This window comes from Stegostoma tigrinum, chromosome 2 (genome assembly GCF_030684315.1).
Source record: "Stegostoma tigrinum isolate sSteTig4 chromosome 2, sSteTig4.hap1, whole genome shotgun sequence".
In the NCBI taxonomy this organism is placed as follows: Eukaryota; Metazoa; Chordata; class Chondrichthyes; order Orectolobiformes; family Stegostomatidae; genus Stegostoma; species Stegostoma tigrinum.
Window position 1 is genome coordinate 119,024,571 of NC_081355.1, and position 24,443 is coordinate 119,049,013.

The following is a 24,443-nucleotide window of genomic DNA, read 5'->3' on the forward strand; positions in this document are numbered from 1 at the left end:
GAGAGTGTCGGTGGAGGGGGACTGGTCGGGCCTGTGGGACAGGAAGAAGCGGAGGGCCTGGAGGCCATCTCCATGCGGAATGCAGGTGTACAGGGACTGGACGTCCATGGTGAATATGAGGTGTTGGGGGCCAGGGAATTGGAAGTCCTGGAGGAGATGGAGGGCGTGGGTGGTGTCACGGACGTAGGTGGGGAGTTCCTGGACCAAAGGGGAGAAAATGGAGTCCAGATAGGTGGAGATGAGTTCGGTGGGGCAGGAGCAGGCTGAGACGATGGGTCGACCAGGGCAGGCAGGTTTGTGGATTTTGGGAAGGAGATGGAAACGGGCCGCAACTGCACCTCCCAGTCGCAAACCATTTCCACTCCCCCTCCCATTCTCTTGATGACATGTCCATCATGGGCCTCCTGCACTGCCACAATGATGCCACCCGAAGGTTGCAGGAACAGCAACTCATATTCCGCCTGGGAACCCTGCAGCCATATGGTATCAATGTGGACTTCACCAGTTTCAATATCTCCCCTTCCCCTACTGCATCCCTAAACCAGCCCAGTTCGTCCCCTCCCCCCACTGCACCACACAACCAGCCCAGCTCTTCCCCCCCACCCACTGCATCCCAAAACCAGTCCAACCTGTCTCTGCCTCCCTAACCTGTTCTTCCTCTCACCCATCCCTTCCTCCCACCCCAAGCCGCACCCCCATCTACCTACTAACCTCATCCCACCTCCTTGACCTGTCCGTCTTCCCTGGACTGACTTATCCCCACCCTACCTCCCCACCTATACTCTCTCCACCTATCTTCTTTACTCTCCATCTTCGGTCCGCCTCCCCCTCTCTCCCTATTTATTCCAGTTCCCTCCCCCCATCCCCCTCTCTGATGAAGGGTCTAGGCCCGAAACGTCAGCTTTTATGCTCCTGAGATGCTGCTTGGCCTGCTGTGTTCATCCAGCCTCACATTTTATTATCTTGGAATTCTCCAGCATCTGCAGTTCCCATTATCTCTGATACTACCTTAAAGATAGCACTTGTGGGCCAAGAAGACAAAAACAGAATCCAAAATCTCACAGGCTGCCTAAGGGCACAGGGAAGATTTCCCCTCATCTTAAACTGTTATTTTTGCCAACATGCTGTACTATACAATGTTGTGTTTCTTGGGTCATGTGGGTGGATTGACACCAATATATTATCTGTAACCATACAGTACTTACAATCTCCTGCTCTATTTACACAACACAGCTCATCTGAAAAAGTTTGCCACGTCAAAGGTCCATTTTTAAAAAAAAGTTAATTGACAGGATGAGGGTATCGCTCGCTAGGTCAGTATTCATTGCCTGGTTGACAGTATACCACATTGCTGACAGTCTGGGTTCACACGTAGGCAGTTTCTTACTGTAAAAGGTCATTAATGAGCCCCATGGGTTCTTCCTGACAATCGACAATGGCTTCACGGTCATCATTAGACTTTTAATTCTAAATTTTCATTTCATTCAAATTCCACCATTTACTGTGGTGGGTGGCAAACTTGGGCCTCACCTTCAGCTGAGTTTCTGGATTAATAATCTAGCGACAACACCACTAGTCCATTGTCTCACCTTAGAGGCATTCTTTGGCTCTCCTTGTCAGAGTCCTTAATGGCCCACTGTATGGAATAATGTCTAAAAATACCAAAGTTTGGATGTCACGCAAGGACAGATAGTGGGAGACAAGGGTTACCACCTGCAACCACTGATGTCCCTGTTACGCAACACCCCGATTGAGGCCAAAAGTAGATACATTGCAGCCCTTTCTTCACTAGGGCTTCATGGTGCAGACTAGAGGCTTGCTGAAAAGTATGTTCTGATGCTTGGTACAGTCTGAAGGTCTTAGCGACACACTCCAAACAGAGGGAGTCACATATTCCTTGAGCATTGCGCTTTGCGTAACTGGAGAAGGCAAAGAGTTGGGAGAGTGACAGCTGTTTCCACAGAGAATGAAGACGACCTTGAGCAGGAGGAACATCAACTTCAAGACGACCGAGTATTGCAGCATCAGATGCAACAAGTCAGACTAGGCTTACATGATGCATGGTTCCAACAAACGTGAGCTGGATGTAATGATTCCTAATTGATTGTAAATTTGTTGCTGCTTAAAAGATAATTAGTTCCCGCCTGTTCCCAAAAGCAAAGGCAGTTTCTGTTTGTTCCTTTCAACAAAACAGTTCTGAGAAGGTGTCACTGGACCTAAAACATTAACTCTAATTTCTCTCCACAGATGCTGCCGGACTTGCTGAGCTTTTCCAGAAAATTTGTTTTTTATTTCTGATTTCCAGCATCTGCGGTTCTTTCAGTTTTTATTCTGTTTGTTTTTTCTTAACTTTTGCTGTTGCTGAATGAGAGTGAAGGTTTTCAACTGTTTAAAAGATTTTCCAGGATGGGAAGGGCCACATTGAACAATCAGATGTGAGGCTACAGTGAGCACTGGGGCAAGAGTAGCATTCATTCAGACAGGCTTTGAAGATGGAATGATGCCAAGGACAGGTAAGCTGTGTAGCTTGGTTTTTAAACAGCAATATATTTACAAAGATGTATTTGTAGTTGCAATGAAGAGCCACCTACATGCTCTGACAATTGTTCCTTTTTGATCTACACAGATTATTTGAGAACAGTAAATATGGTGATTTGAAGTCAGAGATAATTGGAGATTTCACAGTTACAGCTATTGCTGATAAGACTTTGTCAGGATTATTAAAGATAAAAGAAGACCTCACTGAAGAAAACCAATTAATTGTTAAGACAAGCAGAGATTTGGAAATAAAACTGATGAATCCTTAGAGGACTGGAAAAACCTCATCACAAGGAAATGAGTAAACTCCGTAGATTTCCTAAGAACATGGCAGTGAAAGAAACACAGGAAAAGAAGAAACAGCTGGGAGGACAAATGCAAGATGTCAGAAGACACTGCCAATATTGTGGCATCAAAAATAGGTAATTTCTTTAGAAGATGTGTAAAAGCAGAACAGTGACACTGAAAAGCCACAAAGATAAAGTTTCCTCATAAAAAACTAGCAACAAAATCAATCAATCTCCTGTGATAATAACATACTAATTAGTACGAAGACATGGAATGGGGCAGATACCATGTATAGGTTCAAAAGGATTAATAACTGGAAGAGTGAAATTAGCAGATCCACATGCTGTCATGATGTCTCTCAGTCAGGGGAGAAACATAGGAGGCTTCTAGCACAAGTATCAACACTGACAAACATGTTCCTGTGAACTCTTTATACTTTACATTTGTGCAATAAACTGCCTACTGTTTACTTTATCTTTGAAGATCTTGAACTGACTTCAGAGTCAAACATTTAGTAATGGCTCTTGAGTTTTGTGGATCTGCCATTATCTCCTTACCATTGGCAATGAGTCTGAGGGAAAGAATACACAGCATGGAAAATTCACATCTTCAAGGTTTCTTCCTGTAAACAATTAAAAGCTGCTCAATAAAAATTGTGGATTCCCCTCAATCTACAACAAACCACAACACAGCCTGCTCAGGATTTTGAATATTTCAATCAAATCTCCTCTGACCCTACTTTTCTTCAGTTAAAACAGTCCAAACCTCTCCAATCTGTCTTCAAAACTGGAGTTCCTCGACCCTGGATCCATTCTTGCAAAATATGTCTGCACTCTGTCCAATGTCTTTGCATCCTTCCTCAAAATGTGGTGTCTCAAAATGGCTGCAGTGGTCCACTGAGGCTAAACTATTGCCTTACAAATACTCAAACAATCTTCTTGCTCTGGTACTTTAAGCTCCTATTCAGAGAGCCCAGGATACTGTCTGTTTTATTAACTGCTCTCTCAACCTTATCCTTGCCAATTTCAATCACTTCTCTCTCACTTCCTTCAGAACTGTGCCTTTTTAAATAAAAAAATTGTCTCACCATGTTCTTCCTATTAAAATAAATCATGTTGCATTTCTCAACATTGAACACCATCAGCCATCTGTCTCCTATTACACCAACGTGCCTTTACTCTTTTAGGTTCTACATTAGTCTCCTCAAGGTGTACAATGCTTCCAATTTTTGCATCTTCTGCAACCTTTGAAAGTACGCCCTGTACACCAAGGTCTAGGCCACGTAAACTTGGGCCAATGGTTACTAATCCAGTGACATTACCACTACGACACCATCCCTTCCCTAATGTCTTGACTCGTGAAGAATAACCATTTGATAAAGTCATTTGTGATTTTTTTTATGCCTAAATCAAATCTCTGTAACCTTCTCTGTGAAGAACAGGTTCAACATCTCATCTCCCTCATTACTGGTGCCATTCAAAAAAAAAAATTTCTTCACAATTTCTCCAAAATCTTGATGTACTTTCAAAACTGTAGTTGCCGGAAGGCCACACAATATTGTAGCTGGAACTTCACTGTTGATTTACAGTGGTCAAGCATAGTTTCCTTAGCTTCCGAACGCAATGCTTCCATTTGTAAAACCAAGAATCCTGTATACCTTTTATTTCAAAAAAAGCTCTTCTCAATATGTCCTGGCACATAGATCCTCTGTTCCAGCATGCCCCTTCAAAATTGTTTCAGGTAGTTTATATTGCTTCCTGTCATTCTTCTTTCCAAAGTGCATTATTTTGTACTTTGCTGCGTTAACTTTCATCTGCCATTTGCTGCCAGTTTCACCACTCTGTTTAATGTCCTTCTGCAATCTGTTACTGTCCTCTTCACTTTACTACTGCTCACACATTGTCATTTGCAAATTTTATAATTATGGCCTGCATTCCAGGGTCCAGTACATGAACATATTGAACAAGAGCAATGATTGTAATATTGACCTCTGGGAGACATTCCCGTACATCTTCCTTCCACTGAAGGACATTCACACTTTTTGTCCCATTGGCCAATTCTAGCTCTTTGATTTCACAAACTTTAATTTTGCTGGCAAGTTAATTACGTGGCACTTTATTTTCTTCTTATTTGGCAGTGCCTCGGGATTGTGGATGATTTGCTGGCACATCAGGTCTCTAGGTTTTGAGATTACTCATTTGTCCGATGTAGGGTCTGCCGACTGCCACACATGGGGTAGGTTGTACTTGAAGAGTCTGGCAGTCGATGTTTGAGGGTTTGTGCATTCTCTCCGACATCGCAACTTCGTCTCTGTGCATTCCAGATGATTCTCATAATGCATTTGACGCCTTTCTGAATGAAAATGGAGAAGATTCATCACTCAAACTAGGGACTTCTAACAGTAGTCAAGAACATTTGGTCACTTCTAGGACATTTTGAGGCACTTCCATTATCGCCTAAAACATTTTCGCTGTTCTGCAGGGAGGTTTCTAGTCATTACAAAAAAAAATTATTTGTGGGATGTCCGGCCAGCATTTTATTGCCCGTCCCTAGTTGGCCTTGAGAAGATGGCGGTGAGCTGCCTTCTTGAACTGCTGCATTCTACTTGCTGTGGGTTGACCCACAATGCCACTAGGTAGGGAATTCAGGATTTTGACCCAGCGGCAGTGAAGAAGCTTTGATACATTTCCAAGGTTAGGATGGTGAGTGGCTTGGAGGTGGTGGTGTTCCCACATATTTGCTGGCCTTATGCTTCTAGATGGAAGCGGTCGTGGATTTGGAAGGGACTTTCTGTTGATTTTTAGTGAATTTCTGCGGTACATCTTGTAGATAGTGCACACTGCTGTTATTGAGCATCGGTGGTGGAGGGAGTGGATGCTTATGACGTAGTGTCAATCAAGCGGGCTGCTTTGTCCTGGATGGTGTCAAGTTTCTTGAGTGTTGTTCATACTGCACTCATCCAGACAAGTGGGGAGTATTCCATCACACTCCTGACTTGAGCCTTGCAGATGGTGGACAGGCTTTCAGGAGTCAAGAGGTGACTTACCCACCAAAGCATTCCTACTCTTGTAGCCACTGTGTTTATGTGGTGAGTCCAGTTGAGTTTCTGGCCAATGGTAACACCCAGGATGTTGATAGTCGGGGATCCAGTGATGGTTACACCATTGAATGTCAAGTGGTGGTGGTCAGATTGTCTCTTATTGGTGATGGTCATAGCCTGGCATTTGTGTGGCACAAATGTCACTTGCCATTTGTCAGTCCAAGCCTGGATATTGTCCAGATCTTGTTGCATTTGAGCATGGACTACTTCAGTATCTGAGGAGTCACAAACGGTGTTGAACATTGTGCAATCGTTGGCAAACATAGCCACTTCTGACCTTGTGATGGAGGGAAGGTCAGTGATGAAGCAGCTGAAGATGGTTGGGCTGAGAACACTACCCTGAGGAACTCCTGCAGAGATGTCCTGGAGCTGAGATGATTGACCTCCCACAACCACAAGCATCTTCCTATGTGCCAGGTATGGCTCCAACCACTTGAAAGTTTGCCCCTGATACCCAATGATTTCAGTTTTACTATGGTTCCTTGATGCCGCACTTGATCAAATACAGCCTTGATATCAAGGGCTGTCACTCTCACCTCACCTCTGGAATTCAGCTGGAGGGAGTCTTCTCCTGTGACAAGGTTCAGAGTGGAATATTTGGTTTGGGTGTCTGGTGTCAGGCATATATGAGTAACATGTCACCCCACAGGGGAGGTGGTTTTTAGTGATTATTACCTCAAACATATCAGCTTGGGAGAGCACATTGCTATTGAGCATCTTTCTTGTCACCAGATTTGGACAATCTTATGAAGTGATCATTGATGGTACCATTCTTGTGCTTTGAGGTGACTACTGTAAATTGTCTAATCCTCCTTAGTTTACAGGAACATGAGAATCATTGCTGCCTGGTAAGCCATGACTTGGTCTTCAGTTTGAGATCCTGATCCTTAAATACTCCTTTCCTCAATCAGCTAAAGGCGAAAGGGAACATTGGCAGTGAAGATTAAGTTTGTTTTCTATGTCTGCCTTCATCTAGGGGAGACTCTCAAGATGTAATATCATCCACACATTCCACGATCTAATCACTGACATTAAAGAACTGGGGGAGGTGGTGTGCTGTAGGAGTGGGTTAGAAAAGGACTTAGATTTTTGGCTCATTTTTTCATGCCTTATGAAAAGGGTTAACAATGACGTGGATCTCATTTTCTGTATAAATGCTCATACAAGTATCATTTGCATACTGGAGCTAAATCACAATCCTTCAAAACAAAGAGTCCAGAAACATAATATCAATCATACTGCCCTCATCAACCATTTCCCTTGGCACGTTGAAGAACTGAAATTACTCAAAGAAAATTTACATTTAATACATTTATGCTGGTTGCAATTGTTTAACTCATCTCTTTCCAAGTACCAATTGATTTAGTCCCAGATCATTGTTTAGTTTATCCACCATGAATATTAGTCTAAATGGCCTGTTACGTCTGTTTTAATTTCTCTCAACTCTCTTTTCAACAGGACTGTAGCAGTTATAACTCTAGCATTAAGACCATATTGAAGGATGGGTAGAAATGTTAGTCAGAGTCTCTGCTATTCAACCAGGTATGAATAAAGCTCATGGGAATGTGTAACATATGCTGACCTTACCACAGATAACCACCTCTCACGAATGAATAAAACAATGCACTGGGGCTTGGTTTGCCTCTAAAATAGGGCTATCTATGGATTATAAAAAGCAATGCAATATCTTTCTGCTAAATTATAGGTTTTTGCTACTTTATGGATATAATTTCGAATTAAATAGATAACAGAAGCTGGGGAGGTGGTGGTTGGATACAGGTCCATTTTGAGGTTATTCTCCAGCATTAATCATGAACTTATGCATCTTCTCTTCCTACAGAAAACTATGTTACATATAAATAAGTACATCACAGATATTGTATTTGATTGATGGACATCTGATGTGCAATAGAAATGAAGAATGTAAAGCTTTGATTAAATTAAAAGGATTCCATTGACATGTTCACAGAAACTCAGATGTGCTATTCGTAAAGAAAGGAACATTAAAATATATAAACACCATTAGTTGTAAGCACAGGTGTTTCCTTTTAAAACTACAAAGGTCTAATAAATAAAATTGTGCAGCCTCATAGTCAACTAAAGGGCTATCATATTTTCTTTTATTGCAGACCTTTATTGTACAATCCCAATTTCTATCCTGGTTTCTTCATTTATGGTACAAATAGTTCTGCTATAATGCATGTTTCGTTATTGTGAATTGGCTGTAACATGATTGATGAATAATGGACCTTGTTTGGATAGCATGAACTTTCTGCTGTACAGGTATAGCAATTTCTCTATAACGTGATTTTCTATGGCACAAGGTCACACAAGAATGCAAACATCGTGTTATAGGAGAACAACCTGTACAAGGGAAGGTGGGCGGGAACAGTTTGAGAAATTTGTTTGAGAGATTAAGTTATCATTTACATGTGGGCATTTGAAAGGTATTATGAAGGAAATGCATGCTCACATTTTCACAAGAAGAAAATACTAGAATCTATAAACACACAGTAAACATATTATGCTATTATCTATAATAAAAATCACATGTTCACGCAATTCATATTAAACTTTTCATTATAAATTCCTAGAGCGTCTCCAATGAGGGATAGCGATAGTTGCCGAGGGACAGGTCTATGTAAGTAGTTACTATTTTCAACATGGATGTCAAAATTTCTTTTGAAAATATAAACACAAGAAAAACATATTGTATTTTCTCTCTCTGCCTGGTTCACTTCAGAGCTATACCGAGAGTTGGGAGAAAGGGGACATTTTCAGGTTGTCAATCATGTCTAGTGGTGTGCCAGAAAGATCATTTGGGGGCCACAATCATTTGGAATATACATTGATAGCTTGGATGATGGAAGCAAATATGCTAACATCAAGGCTGTAGATGACACAAAAATAGGTGGGAATAGTGAGGGTCAAAGAACCTACAAAGGGATGTAGACATTTAAGTGAGCAAGTAAAAAATTGACACATGGAATATTATGTTGGAAAAAATGAGATTATGCACTTTGGTAAGAAGAATAGATGAGCAGAATATTATTTAAATAAAGAAAAACTGAAGAAAGCTGCAGCACAGTAGGATCTGGGGGATCTATGTGAATAAATCACAGAGGGCTAGCAAACTACCTGGCATCAGGTCAGCAGGAAAGAAAATGGACTATTGACCTTTATCTCAGAGGGAATACAGTATAAAAATAGAGAGGTCTTGTTAAAAATAGATAAAAATGAGACTACTGTGGAATACAGTAAACAGTTTTCTCTCCTCATCGAAGCAAAGCTACACTGGCATTGGAGGCAGTCTGGAGAAGGTTCATCCGATGAATCTGGATATACAGGGATTTTTTTTAATGAGGAGCAGGTAAGTAGGTTGGGTTTACATTCACTAAGAAGTTGCCCATTTAGGATAGAGAGGAGAAAGATATTCTTTCTTTCTGAGGATAATCAATCTGTGGAATTCCTTATCACAGGGTACTATTGAGGCTGGATTGTTAGGTATATTCAAGGCTGAGATAGACTTGATTTTTAATCAGAAAGGGAATCAAAATTACGGGGATAGGGCAAGAAAGTGGAGTTGAGGATTATCAGATCAGTCATGATTTCATTGAATGGCAGAGCAGAATCAATGGACCTAAAGGCATACTTCTGCTCCTACATCTTACAGCTTTATGTATTTACACTATCCAAAACTAATGAGTGCACAGATAATAGGGTTTTTTTGTTTTCTCAGAGAATAGTGAACCTCTGTACAAAGTTGCTGACTTTGTGCTTTGTACTGATGTTTCCATAGAGTGAGCTGAATGAAATCTTGGCTGAAGATATTCTGGGTGAAGAAGGTGTTCGGTATGCTTTCCGTTCTTGGTCAGTGCATTGACTATAAGAGTTGGGAGGTCATGTTGTAGCTGTACAGGACGTCGTTTAGGTCACTTTTAGGATACAGCATGCAATGCTGGTTTCCCTGCTATAGAAAGGTTGTTGTGAAATTTGAAAGAGTTCAAAAAAGATTTACGATGTTGCTGCCAGGGTTGGAGGGTTTGAGCTATAGGGAGATGTTGAATAAGCTGTGTCTATTTTCCCCGGAGCATCAGAGGCTGAGGGGTGACCGTATAGAGGTTTATAAGATCATGAGGGTCATGGTTGGGGTAAATAAACAAGGTCTTTTCCCCTGACTGGTGGAGTCCAAAACTAGAGGGCATAGGTTTAAGGTGAGGGGGAAAGGTTTAAAAGGGACCTAATGGGCAACCTTTTCACACAGAGGGTGGTGCATGTATGGAATGAGCTGCCAGAGGAAGTGGTGGAGGCTGGTGCAATTACAACATTTAAAAGGCATCTGGATGGGTATATGAATAGGAGGTGTTTAGAGGGATATGGGCTAAATGCTGGCAAATGGGACAAGATTAATTCAGGATATCTTGTTGGCATGGATGAGTTGAACTGAAGGATCTGTTTCTGTGCTGTGTATCTCTATGACTTGGTGGACCGTTTGGCCTTTCCTGCAGTTCATTTTTATACGGTCACATTTGCTTAAAGCACAAGTAGCAGAAACAGTAAAATAATTAGTAACTTTGTTTCTGAAGAAGGGTCCACACCCGAAACGTCAGCTTTCTTGCTCCTCTGTGGCTGCTTGGCCTGCTGTGTTCATCCAGCCCTACACACCTTGTTATCTCAGATTCCCCAGCATCTGCAGTTCCTACTATCTCTAAAATAATTAGTAAAATTGTTAACTACTATAACACAACCCGCACTTTGCTTCCTTACCTCAACATCTTTTTTGAGTTTTTCAAGGAACATCTTTTTGTTGTTCTCATCAATGCAAATTTTTTGCCCATCATTTATAAAATCATTGTCCTTGTACGTTGGTAGCTCTTTGGCCTGCAACAAAATTTATCAAAGTTATAGTCCAAGAAAATGGAAGATCATGGAAGTTTCCAATCTATTTATTGATGTAACACTCAATTCACATTACTAGGCTAAATTCAAACAAATCAAAACTCTAAATGCTTTCTTAATTTGACAATGAACCAGAGGTGACGCAATTGTGCTGCTACAAACCACTGAATTAACACAGTTGATCAAATGTATCATTCTAAAAATACAGAACATGAAACAATTCGTCTTTTGAGTGGATATCCAAATGCTGCTGAAGTATTGTGATAAAAAAGCAATATGTTGAAATTGAAGCATATTGAACTTTTGCCTACATGATCCTACACGTTTCAAGTTTAAAATAAAGTCATTTCAATTTGGAACAGTCAGATATCCAAAGGAACCATCTTCTTAACAGGAAATGGCCACACTTTCTATTTAATTCCATTTCTTTTTAAAGCAATTCACCTGGAATTGGTGAAACCAATGCAAAAAAAATTTGCCACAGACATTTTCTTCCATTCAGCACAATTCAATTTTCCATTAGTTTCAATGTAAGTTTAAACCATGTCACATTTGGTGCCAGCCCCAACAGCAAAACTGCCTGTGCCCCAAACTGAGTTCATCCCCATTGGATGTTTCTTGCAATTGCTGTTTACAGGCCTCTAAGGAGGGTATTAAAATCAAACTTCTTTAGGACTGTAAGAACACTTAATATGAGTATATCAAATGACTTTGAATATGCTTTTGTTAAACACCTAAGAAACTGACTAATATACAGTAGCAAAACTGGCAAAAAAATCTCCAATTACTTAAATCAGGTTACTGTTGGGGGCTACGTTTTTTGTGATAATTATTTTCAACAGTACTGATAATATTTCAAATTATTTGTTCAAAAAAATTCAGTTCTAAAATTACATCCATAAATGACTGCACTATTTTAAAAAAATGGTATATTCCCCTTTAGCAATAAACAAATAAGCTTGGCAAGAAACTGAAGGGAAAAAAGCCCTTCTCAAAACCAGCATCATGTTGCTCAGAGTTTGCACCTGGCCCACAGTCGCACCAAAACGGGAAACTCTACATGATCTATGCAAACATGGTTTCATCCACTCCAAATCATTACTCTGTGCTGCTCAGTATTTACAAAATTGAAGCTGCTGTATGTATCATGGTTAGAATCCACATGCTGCTGGTTAGAGAGCTGTACTCACTATAATTCAACATCACCATTTTAGTCAACGTTCTCTCTGGTGTCTATGTCATTTCTAAGAATGAAATCTCTCACCCTTTCATTCATCCAATCTGATCTGGGGACATGGATCTGAATCCTATAGTGACATTTAATAAATAAAATCCAGAATTGAAGCATAGTCTCAGTCATGGTAACCACAATACCTGCAAACAGCCATCTGCTTCACTGATGCCCTTCCAGGAAGAACATCTGCTGTCTTTACCTGGTTTGCCCTGTGTGTGAGGCCAGACCCACAGCAGTGTGATTGACCCTCTAAAATGGCTTGGTAAGCCACTCAAGTCAAGGGCAATTAGAGGCAGCCAACTAATGCTGGCTTTACTAGTGAAGTAAAATAATGTAAACCCTGGAATTTTATCCTCTTGTGTCCCAACTCATTCTCTCTATGGCTGCCAAAGCCCCACTTGTGTTTGCAACCATAGGAAATTAACTTTTCAAATTGTCCCATACTAATTTTCCTGTGCCCTAATTTCCCGTCCCACACTAATTTTTCTGTGTAAACCAACTAATCAAAAACTCCCGAGCCTATTCCTACATTAAGTTTCACACATCCATCAGCCTAGTTCTCATCACTGTTCTCAGTCCTCGGATCCTCACCCCTGTCCGGTCAACATCAAGATCCTCGGGCCGTTCTCATAAATGCAGTCTGTGGCCTGCTTAACAACATCCCACTAGCTGTCAACCTACTGTCAAAGTTACAGGGTTGGGGTGAGGTATTAGAGATGCCCAGTGGCCCAGCCTTTGGGTTCATGTGTGCACAGTTCATCACCACTTAGGGACACCACAAGCACTACTGTGCTTGTAGCAAGCAAAGCCTTATGTCAAACAAGTACCCTAGTTTTTACTGATATTTTAAATTGATGGGTTGGGCAAGAGAAGTAACTCAACTTAAAAAAAATCATTAAACAACATCTTGCCTATGTTCTTGGTTTAAAGATAAAAATAAAATGAATTGCTGCCTTATGGCATAGTCAAGGTTAACATGACCATATTAAGTAATGCCAATAAGGTACTTCATATATAAAGAAAAACAGCCACTAGCACAGACAAGCTAGTGTGTATTGGTCCCCAGCCTGGATGGATAGGGAGGGCTCATGACAGGAATAGTGTCTGGATGTAAAAAAAACGACCAAATCCATGCAGATGTGAAGGTGTGAATAAACGGCATTGTGGTGAGTGATATCATGTAACATGGGAAAACAAGAGAAAAATAAGTATTTTAAAAACACACAAGCAAACTTCTTGCACAAATGAGCTTTGTGATGACCAGTCAATCAAACAAAGCAAAATAAATGAGCTAAAATGGAAACTTTACATTAAAAAAACTTTACAGGTTACATACAGGTCTGTAATTTTCTACTCTATTTCACCATATACATTTACTGCATTTGCTGCAGAATTTTATACAAGTGCTGAATAGCAGCATAATCCTAAATTCAAAGACAATTCTACTTTTACTATCAGTTAACATCAAGAAACATTTTAATCTGACATACCACCAGCTTTTCATATATAAAATCTAATTTTAAACTAAATTACGAAAGGATATTTAGTAGTGCAAACCTTCTTCACTTAATTAACAAATACATCTTCTAACCAATGTTATACAATTTTAAAGAGGGGTTTAATTTACATATGGTAAAGCCTAATCAATATAATGCAGGCAAATGGCAAAATCATTGTGCCTTGAAGAAAACACAATTCAACTTCATATGTTTTGTATAATTGTATTTCTGAAATATCAAGTAATCATAGTTAAAAGTAACCAACATTTTCATGAGTATGTAGAGACCCATTAAAAAGTACAATTTCCAAAAATTGTGAATGTCAAAATATTAACACTGTTCAGAAAAAAAAACTATCAAAATAATAGCACTAGTCAAGTAAGTCACTTTTTTTAAGATTCAGTATCCCCTCCCTACAGTCTGCATTTTTCTGAGGTGAGTAAAAAAAGGAATGAATTCTCTCTTTGCATGATTCCAATATTTCTTTTCTGGATGTACAGCCAGCGGGCAAAAGCAACAATAACAGATGTCCAGTAAAGTTTAGGCAGCAGCAGCAGAGCAGGAAAGCTGATGTTTCGGGTCTGAAACATCAGCCATCCTGTTCCTCTGATGCTGCCTGGCCCGCTGTGCTCCCAACTTTACAGTATCATTACAGCAGAGGTAACCATTTGTCCCACTGTGCCTGTACTGGTTCTTTTACCTAGTGCCAATCTCCTACCTATTTCCCCTATCCTTGCCTACCATTTCTATCCAAATAACCATCCATTGCCCCCTTGAATGCCTCAGCTAAACCTGCCTCTACAACATATCCGGGTAGCGAATTCCATACTTCAACTACTTGCTGTGTGAAAAAGTCTTTTCCCCCACATATTACCATTGTATTGTTTGCATAGCACTTTAAATCTATGCCCTCTCATTCTTTCATGAATGAGAACAACTTCTCCCCATCTGCTCTCACTCATGGTTTTGCAAACCTTTTATCAGATCTCCTGTCAGTCTTATTCTCTTCAAGGAGAACAGTCCCAACTTCTTTAGTCTATCTTCATAGCTGAAGCGTCTCATTTCTGGAACTTTTTATGTAAATTGTTTCTTCACTCTCTCCAATGCATATTTCTAAGGTGGTGTCCACAACGATATATAATACTCCAGCTGATGTCTAACAAGTGGGTTTTGTAGAAGTGTTTTGTACAAGTTCAACAGCACCTCCTTGCTCTTGTAGTCTATACCCGTTAATAAAGATTATTAAGTGCTTTCTCCATCTATGCAGCCACCTTCAATGATCTTTGCACATACACACCTAGGTTCCTCTGCTCCCGCACACCTTTTAAAATTATTCTCCCCCATTTTGTGTTGTCTATCAATGTTCTTCCAACTAAACTGCATTGCCTCATTCTTCTCTATATTGAACCTCATCTGACTCATATCTGTCCACTCCACCAACCTATTAATGTTCTTTTGGAGTTTCACACTGTTCTTCCTAGAGTTTATAAATGTTCTAAGTTTAGCATTGTCTGCAAATTTAAAAATTTTTCCTTATGGACCAAGATCCAGATCATTAATGGACATATGGAAAAGCAAAGATCTCAATACTGACACTTGGGGAACTCCACTACACACACTTCTCTAGCCTGAAAAATATCCATTGACCATTACTCTCTGTTTCCTGTCACTCAGCCAACTTTGTGTCAATGTTGCTACTGTCTCTGTTATATCAAGACTTTCTACATTCCTCACAGTCTGTTTGTGTGGCACTGTATCAAACACCTTCTGGAAATCTATGTACACCACATCAATAGTCTTAACACTTGTCAATACTTTCTGGTACCTCCTCAAAAAAACTCCAAATTATTTAAATACCATTTCCCTTTTAGAAATATGTGCCAACTCTTCCTAATCAGCACTCTTTTTTTATCATGTGACTACTAATTCTATCCCAAATAACTATTTCTAGAAGTTTCTCCAACACTGAAGTTAAACTAACTGGTTTGTAATCATCAGGATTTGCCTTACAACCTTTCTTCAACATGGCTGCAATTGTTCGCAATTTCCTAGTCTTCTGACACTGCCTGAGTTGAGGAGAGATTGAAAGACTATGGCCAATGTCCTCACAATTTCTACCCTCGCTTCCTTCATAATCCTTGGATGCATCCCATTCTGTACAAGTGCCCTGTCACTTTAAGTACCAACAATTTATCCAAGACTACTTCTTTATTAAATTTGAATTGTTTTTATGACAGAGTTTCAAACCTATGCATCAGTATTGTTACATGCCAATCTAACACCATAAAGCTTTTTTGATGTTACCAAACTGCAGCATACAGATTGCAAATATTTTAACTGCATGGCCATAAAAATCTCAGTTCACTGGGAATGCAAATCAATGCTTAAATGACTAAGCACTCTTTATAATGCTTGCACCTACATACCCATAGTAAAAAGAGTACTGTAAATTATGAATTGGTAAACTTCACAGTTAAGAAAGAGATCACACATCTGGAGTCAGACATAGCTTGAGTGAGTATGTAGTTTGGGGAATATGGATGCAGGGTGGGAATTCAGCACAGAGGGGATTAGATGCTTTCACTTAATTTCTTTGGCTCATAGCTTGTAAGAGATTTTTTTTAAACAGGATAAATTGAAGCCCAGGATCAGGGGCCCAGCATGAAAGAGGGACATCACAGGTAAATAATAAGTTCATTATTTGGTAATAGCTACTAATTTGACAATCTATTGCAGATTATTTTCAGATTGAAGGGAAATAGGAGTAATATTTTCAGGTTACAAACTAAAAGACAAGTAGGAAACCTAAAATCAAATTAACAATTAAATAAAGATGCAGGGCCAAGTAATGTGTTGTACCTGCATGACATGGGAGCTGGTGGACCCCATTGTGGCTCACAGTGACTACATCTGCAGCAAGTCTTGGTTTTCAGGGAGATTTTAAAAATGTTAGAGTTAAATCCCCCTTTTCCTCTATTTTCTCTTAATCCGATTTTTCTCTCCCACTCCTTTTTTTTCTGCAAATGATTTGAGATCTGATCCATAACCTCTCATATATCCCCCTTTTAAGTATTTCCTTTGCCTATTTGCCAATTCTTAAATCTTATTTCTTAAGGCAATATCTTCTTTGCTGTGCTATTCATTTGGGTCGCAGATGTCCTGTTTCCTTACTGCCATCATCAGCTTGCACTTTCAGGAACGTCGAGAGTTAAAGTTTGAGCTGAAGGAAATGGGATAAGTCTAATTAACAGCAGATGTTAGATATCTCAGTGCAGCAAATTTTGGCGCACTATTTATTTTTCTACTTCTAGGTAGCAGCTTGTCTAAGAAAAGATACATTGCAAGGGAACTTAAGAATATTTCTTGAGAAACTTAACCTTTAAACTTAACGGCTGAACATTTTTTTCTGCAAACAGGAAACACAATTTACTCGTAAATGAAGGTTAAAGTGTCTGCAAGTTACAGCGACACTAATGATGCAGTTCATTTGCATTTTTTGTTTGGATCATTAAATTAAAGCATCTCTTAAATTATGAGATAAATTTGTTTTGATATTAAACTAAACCAGTGTTTCAGGTAGGAGAGGAAATGGTGCAAAATCCTGCAAATATTTTCTAAATAAATTACTTAATTTGTACTATCATGTTCTTCTGTCAATAAAGCTGGTGAAGCAGTTATTAAGAATAAGAGTTTGAGTGGCATAGGAAATTAACCTATTGTCCTGTCAGCTCTGAGATCTAAAGACCTGGAATTTTGTACAAGCTGATGGATGAAAATCTCTTTTGTCTCTTGGTTGAAAGGACCCTGCTTGACAAAGTTTAACTGAAAATTGGCTCCTTGCCCCAGAAGACAAAACAGCTCAAATTTCAATACAAGTTGAAATAAAATGACCAATCTCATTTGGAGCAACCACGTAGGGACAGTTTTAATACTTTGTGCACCAGCTGCTGTTTTTCTCTCAGAGATTTGTTTCTGCCCAGCTAGATCAGAGAGGTCCAGATCACAGGTTGTTCAGATTGCACTTGGAAATACTTATTGCTAACTTGACACTTTATTCCTCAGCAATGAAGCATTTATTTTTAATTCTTTCACAGGATGTGAGCATTGCTGACGAGGCCAACATTTGTTTCTCCTTCCTAATTATGCTTCAGAGTAAGCCATAAATTCACCTCCCCTTCACCAAAAGATGGGAACCAAACGAATAAACAAGCTTATTACAAACTGTTATTCTCAATCCAATCCTTTTTACTTCTTGGTTCTACAGATAATGCTAGCTTGACATTACGTTAATATTAGTCAGGGAAACTGCTGAACTCACCTAAAATTGTTTCCTATATAAGCAGTCAATAATTGGATTATGGATTTCTGCAGAGACCTTACAGATCAATGATATTTCAAATCAGAAATGTTTGAAGGACAAGAAAGAAAGAAATTCACAACACAGAATCAGGCCAGTCTACTGGACATGGACTGGCTGTTTGGCAAAGCAGCCCAGTACTAATTAAATTGACCCACCCTTACCCTTACTCTGCATCTTACACTACTTTAAGTATATACTTCTATAAACATATACTATTGATTAAACCTTTTCTTCTAAAACAGGAATCAATAAGCAGAAAAAAATATTCTGCACTGAAGCAAATTTCTAATTCATTTATGCCATATTTATTTGGTCTTTATTATAAAGGAATAAAGTATAAAAGTAGGGAAGTCTTGTTACAACTGTACAGGCCATTGGTAAGATTATGTTGTGTGGTATGCAACTCTGGTCACTATACTCAGGGCAGACCATAATTGCCCATAATTGCATGGGAAGCAATTCAGAAGAAGTTTATTGGTTTGATTTCTGAGATGAACAGGTTGTGTTATGAGGAAAGAGTCCCTAAAGATGTAACACACTGGATGCTGAAAGGGGAATCAGTGGATGCAGAATTTGCTTTCCAAATGTATTTGATAAGGTGCCACATAAAAGGCTGTGACATAAGATCTCGTGGTACTGTATTGAAATGGTGTTTTAGTGTAGATAAAGGATTAGTCACAAAAAAGGAACAGGGTGTTTGGACTAATGAGTCAACTTGACAGTTTGTGACCCAGAATCTCTCTCACACTACTAGTTAGTCACATGATGGAAAGAAAGTGCAAACTCCTACCACTACTTTGCAAAACTACAGACCACTACAGTCACATAAGGATGGATATTATCACAGCAATTCAGATGGCGATCAGTGACGCACCACAAAAGACAGAGTTCAAGAGTGCATGGCGCTGGGCTGATATATTAATATGGATAGAGAGAGGATTGGCTAATTAACAGGTAACAGAATCAGGATAAAAGGGTCCTTCCACTTGGCAAATTGTAACTTGGGGAGTCTGATGGCCGTGTCATATTATTGCTGGACTGTTAATCCAAGACCCAAATAATGTCCTGGGGACCCAGGTTCAAATCCCGCCATGGCAGATGGTAGAATTCGAATTCAATAAATATCTGGAATTAAGAGTCTAATGATGACAGTGAATCTATTGTTGATTGTTGGAAAAATACATTTGGTTCCCTTTAGGGAAAGAAACTGCCATTCTCACCCGGTCTGGTCTACATGTAACTCCAGACCTACAGCAATGTGGTGGACTATTAACTACCCTCTGGGCAATTAGGGACGGGCAATAAATGCTGCATAGCCTGTGATCTCACGAATGACTAAAAAAAGCACACACTACAGGAATCAGTACTGGGCCCACAATTATTTACAGTTTGCATCAGCAACTTGAACAAAGGAATGAGTGTAAGGTCATCATATTTGTTAATAATACAAGGATAGGTAGGAAGCCACAGTGGGAAGGATACAGAAAGTCTGCAAAGGGCTCCAGATAGATTAAGTGAATGGACAAAATTTGGCAGTTGGTGTATCATTGAGAAAATCTGAAGTTGTCCACTTGAATAGAAAGATATGAAAAGCTGAGTAATGATTAAATATTATTTCAATGGAGAGAGACTACAGAACGTCATGATACAAAGGGATCTGGGTGTCCTTATACACAAATCACAATATGTTTGCTTGGAAATACAGCAAGTAATTAGGAAGGCAAATGGAATATTGCCCTTTATTATAAAGGAATGAAGCGTAAAAGTAGGTGGGTCTTGTTCAACTGTACAGGGCATTGTTGAGATTATGGTGTGTAGTGTGCAACTCTGATCATCTTACTTAGGGCAGAACATAATTGCATACAATTGCATGGGAAGCAATTCAGAGAAAGTTCATTAGTTCGATTTCTGAGATGAAGGGATTGTGTTTTGGGGAAAGGTTGAGCAGGTTGGGCCTATTCTAAACTCTGAGGGCAAAATATGATCATAATGAAACATAGAATTCTAAGTAGACCTGACAGGATAGATGCTAGATGATCAGAGGATGTTTCTTCTCATTGGGAAATTTAGAACTAGGAGAGACAGGTTAAAAGTAAGGGCTCTCCCCATTTAAGATTGAGATGAAATTGAATTTCTCCTCTGAGAGGGTCCTTCATGTCTCTCAAAGTTTCCATCCCCACAGAATAAGAGAGACTGGGTCATTGAATGTTACTCAAAATGGTGATGAACAAAATATTATCAACAAGCAACTTTTGGGTATGGGAGAAAGAAAACAGGGTTAAGGCATAAGCAGGTCAGCCATGATTTTATTGAATGAGGGATTGAATGGCCTACTCTTGCATCTACTTCTTATGACTTATTGTCCCCATTTACAGATTGCAAACATTACCCGCTATTCTGGCTGGTGCACTCAATTCACTTATTTTGGTTACCAATTGTGCCACAAAATATTTGGAAGAAGTATTGCCTGAAGACACTGATATTTCCTAGGTTAAGCTTTCCCAATTCAACCCATAAAATCATTTGAAACAGAAACAGAACTTGGAAGAAAGCTGAGTTAACATTTTGAGTCCGGTGACTCTTCATCATAATTATTTATTTTCTTTCTAATGGGAAGTGTAGATCTACAGTGATGAATTTTTCTATTAATCTTATTTTCAGAGAAGATCCCATGTCAGACCAAGTCACCTTTAAAAGTGAATTCAAATGCTGTAAACCATGGAGCTCTAATGTGAGAAACATTTCAGTAATTAGCTGAAGGGAAAAAATGAAAGGGAAATAAAAAATGAATTTCATTCCAGTCCTTCATCTCTCCAAAAAGAACATGTATCCAGTAATTAATTGTGTAAAAGTGAAGAAAGGCCACACATTTTGTAAAGGCAGAAGGTACTCAAAAAAAAAGAGATGATTGGTTATAGAGAAGGTCACTGATTTTGTTATATCTCAGCTACCATAAACTCAATCAATCTCTTCTCAGCTTTTTCACAAAGCAGTCTTAACCTTTGTACAGCAATTTCTGTTTTTGTTACCCTTTCTTTACTGTAGGTTTCAATCCCCTGTAGGAGTCACGGCAACAATAGGTTTTTTGCAACAATATTTTATCATTTCTTATTGGCATCACATTAGGACAATATAATGTTACACTTCAAAACACACATGCATTCACATATGTGTGAAAATCAATGATAAAATCTAAAAAACAAATTAACTGAATTCTTATTTTAGTCAAATTATCAAAATAATCACTACATTTTAAAATACTTTATTTTTGAATTGTAAAGCTTATTGGTGCATGCTACCACCTATAACTTACCACCAAAATAATTAATAATTTACCTTTTCTTTGTCACTAGCTTCTCTGGCCACTGTGGAACCCTGAAATGAGGAAACAGAAGTTGGTTGTCATATTCCGCACCAATATATATTCTCGAGTGCTTAACATAGTAAAATTCCTCAAGGTATTTCACAGGAGCATTATCAAACAAAGCTTGACACCAAGTCATAAATGGAAATGTATTAGTGCAGATGACCAAATGTTTGGCCAAAGACACAAATTTAGAGGAGAGTCTTAAATTACGAAAGAGAGAGACTGAGATTTAGATGGTGAATTCCAGAGCTTAGTGCCTTGGCAGCTAAAATCAAAATCACCAAAGGAAGAGCACTTAAAACTGGGCTTGGTCAGAAGTACAGAATGGGCAAAAGCACAGATATTCATGGATTGTGGACAATTAGAGGGGATGGGAGAGTGACATCATGGAGGGATTTGAAAACAAGCAGTACTTAACACTGAAGCACTGCTTAGGCAGCAGTCATTGTAGATCAGCAAGCACATGGAGGATGAGTGAGCCGGATTTCATATGCATTAGGACATGGCTTCAGGTTTACACTGGAAAGCAGCTGGGCAGCCAGATGGATGGTCTCTAATTCATTTGTAGAATGTGGGAAGAGCCGGCATTTACTGCTTATCTCTAACTGCAACTGAGTACAACATTTCAGAGGATAGTTAAGAGTCAATCACATTGCTGCAGGTCTGGAATCACAGACAGAGCAGAATGGGGCAAGATTGCAAACTTCATTCCCTGAAGAACACTGGAGTACAGAAAAGATTTTTATTATAATCTGACAGCTTTATGGATCATTACTAGCTTATTATTCCAGATTTATTTAGTTAATGCATTTAAATTTACAACTGTGCTGCAGGATTAGAACTCATCTCTCCAGATCATTAATTAGGGTCTTTGGATTATTAATCCATTTACATAACCATCAGGGTCTAGGCCCGAAACGTCAGCTTTTGTGCTCCTGAGATGCTGCTTGGCCTGCTGTGCTCCTCCAGCCTCACATTTTATTATCTTGGAATTCTCCAGCATCTGCAGTTCCCATTATCTCTCATGCTACCATATACCTAAGACATCAGATCAGTGAAGTCTAAAGCTAAGGGCAGCATGGATGAGGACATCAGCAGAAAATGAGCTGGGCAATGACAGAGTCCTGTAATATTATGGAAGTAGAAATTGGCTGTCTTGATAATGGCAAAACTACACTATCGAAGGCTCATCTTAGGGTCAGATATGACACCAAATTTGTAAACAGTCTGGTTCAGTAGCCCAGGAGAAGTATGAGGCCAACAGCTAGAGAATGGAACTTTTCCAGGAAACGGAGAACAATATCTGGGGTTTTCCCAGTGTTTAGCTGGAGAAAAATTTCTACTCATCCAAAACATATGAACGGGGTGAAGAAATAGACAAGTCAGTCCCTGAGCCTGCTCCGCGATTCAGTAAGATTACGACTGATCTGATTAGTCTCCATTCTCTTCTACACTGGGGTCATTTTACACCACTGCTCATCAAGAATCTATTAACCTTTGACATTCTGAAGGAACAACGACATAGTTGCACATCAAGGTACTGTTAGCTTGGAGGGGAACTTGCAGATGATGGCTGTTCCAAATATCTGCTGCCCTTGTTCTTCTAGGAGGTACAGCACACAGGTTTCAAAGATGTTTTTGAAGCAGTCAGTATGTTGTTGCAGTGTATACCATAGATGGTACATACTGTGTTCCAGTGGTGGAGGGAGTGAATGCTTAAGTTGGCAATGGGCGCCTGATCAAGCGGGCTGCTTTGCTCTGAATGTTCTAGCATCTAGAATGTTGTTGGATTTCCAAGAATCCAGGCAAGTGGAAGGTATTCCGTCATACTTTGCAGATGGTGGACAGGCTTTCGGGGAGTTGTTCGGAAACAGTAGAGGTGTCAGAATGTAAATTACTTGCTCTGGAATTCCCAACCTCTGACCTGCTTTTGAGTCACAATATTTGTATGCTGTCCAGTTAAAGGTGTCTTCTTCCCACAATTCGCAGATGTTCATTCAGCAATAGTAGTGAACATCAAGGTGAGCTGGTTAATTTTTTTTTTCTTTTCTTTGGGGTGTTCATTACCTGGTACTTGTACACTCCAATGTCAATTGCAGTTTATTAGCCCAACCTTGAATGCTGTCTGGGTTTGCTGCATGCAAGCACGGGGACTGCTTCAGTAGCTGAGGAGCTGTCAATGGTACTGAACGTTGTGTAATCATCAGCAAACATTCCCACTTTGGACATCATATAGGAAGGAATGTCATTCAGGGAGCAGCTGAAGCCTAAGACATGACAATGAGAAACTCAGGCACTGATGCCCTGCAAGTGAGCTGATTGGTCTCCAACAACCACAACCCATTTTTCTTTTTACTGGATACAATTTGAACCATAGAAGTATTTTCCCACTGATTTCCATTGATTTCTGTTTTATTAAGACTCCTTGGTGCCATAATTGGTTAAATGCTGTCTTGATGTCAGGGTCAGTCACTCAAAAGTCACCTCTGGAATTCAGCTCTTTTATCCATTTTGACCAAGGCTGTAATAAGGGCATGCACGACATGACCCTGGCTGAAGCCAAACAACATCAGCAAACAGGTTAGTTGGTCTCTAGGCCACGTGGTTACATTGTCAATGACAGCTTATTTCACTCTGTTGATTACTGACAGTAAACTGAGTCTGCAGTCACTGATTGGATTGATTTGTCCTGTGTTTCGGGTGCATCAAAGACAATTTTTCCCTTCATTGAAGGGAATGTTAGTACAATAACTATATTTTTAAAGGGACAGTATGCAGATGAAAAATATGACAGGCAATTAAAGGTGAGGAGTACGAGTGGTTATGGTGTGGGACCATGAAGAGAAGCCAATACTGGCAATGACTGTGTGTGTAAGAATGGGACAAGGTGAGCATGGTCCTACCAGACTAGAGGATGTGGAGGTAATTGGTATGCTCAACCTTTTCAAAAGCTGCAGACAGATCAAGCAGCACAAGGAGCGTTAAAAAATCAGCAACACAAATGAAATCCTATGAAAAGTGATTCAGTCCTTTGGTAGTGCAGAGAACTTATTGAAAGGATTTAATTTGGAGTTCTGGGAAAGAATGACATGTATTTAACTGCACACAAAAGCTCACAAGGACTTTGGAAAAGAGAGGAACATTAGAGATGACATCGT

General features: G+C 39.6%; 1 protein-coding gene across 1 annotated transcript in view; it reads right to left on the reverse strand.

The window, feature by feature from the left end:
- The window catches only part of pip4k2aa (phosphatidylinositol-5-phosphate 4-kinase, type II, alpha a), a 253,962-nt gene that overhangs the window by 23,388 nt on the left and 206,131 nt on the right, over positions 1-24,443 (reverse strand). Inside the window, exons 6-7 of the mRNA XM_048520102.1 lie at positions 21,255-21,293; positions 10,694-10,807 (exon numbers count right to left, since the gene is read on the reverse strand). Coding sequence (XP_048376059.1) covers positions 10,694-10,807; positions 21,255-21,293 — 153 coding nt within the window. The remainder of the gene's footprint in view (positions 1-10,693; positions 10,808-21,254; positions 21,294-24,443) is intronic.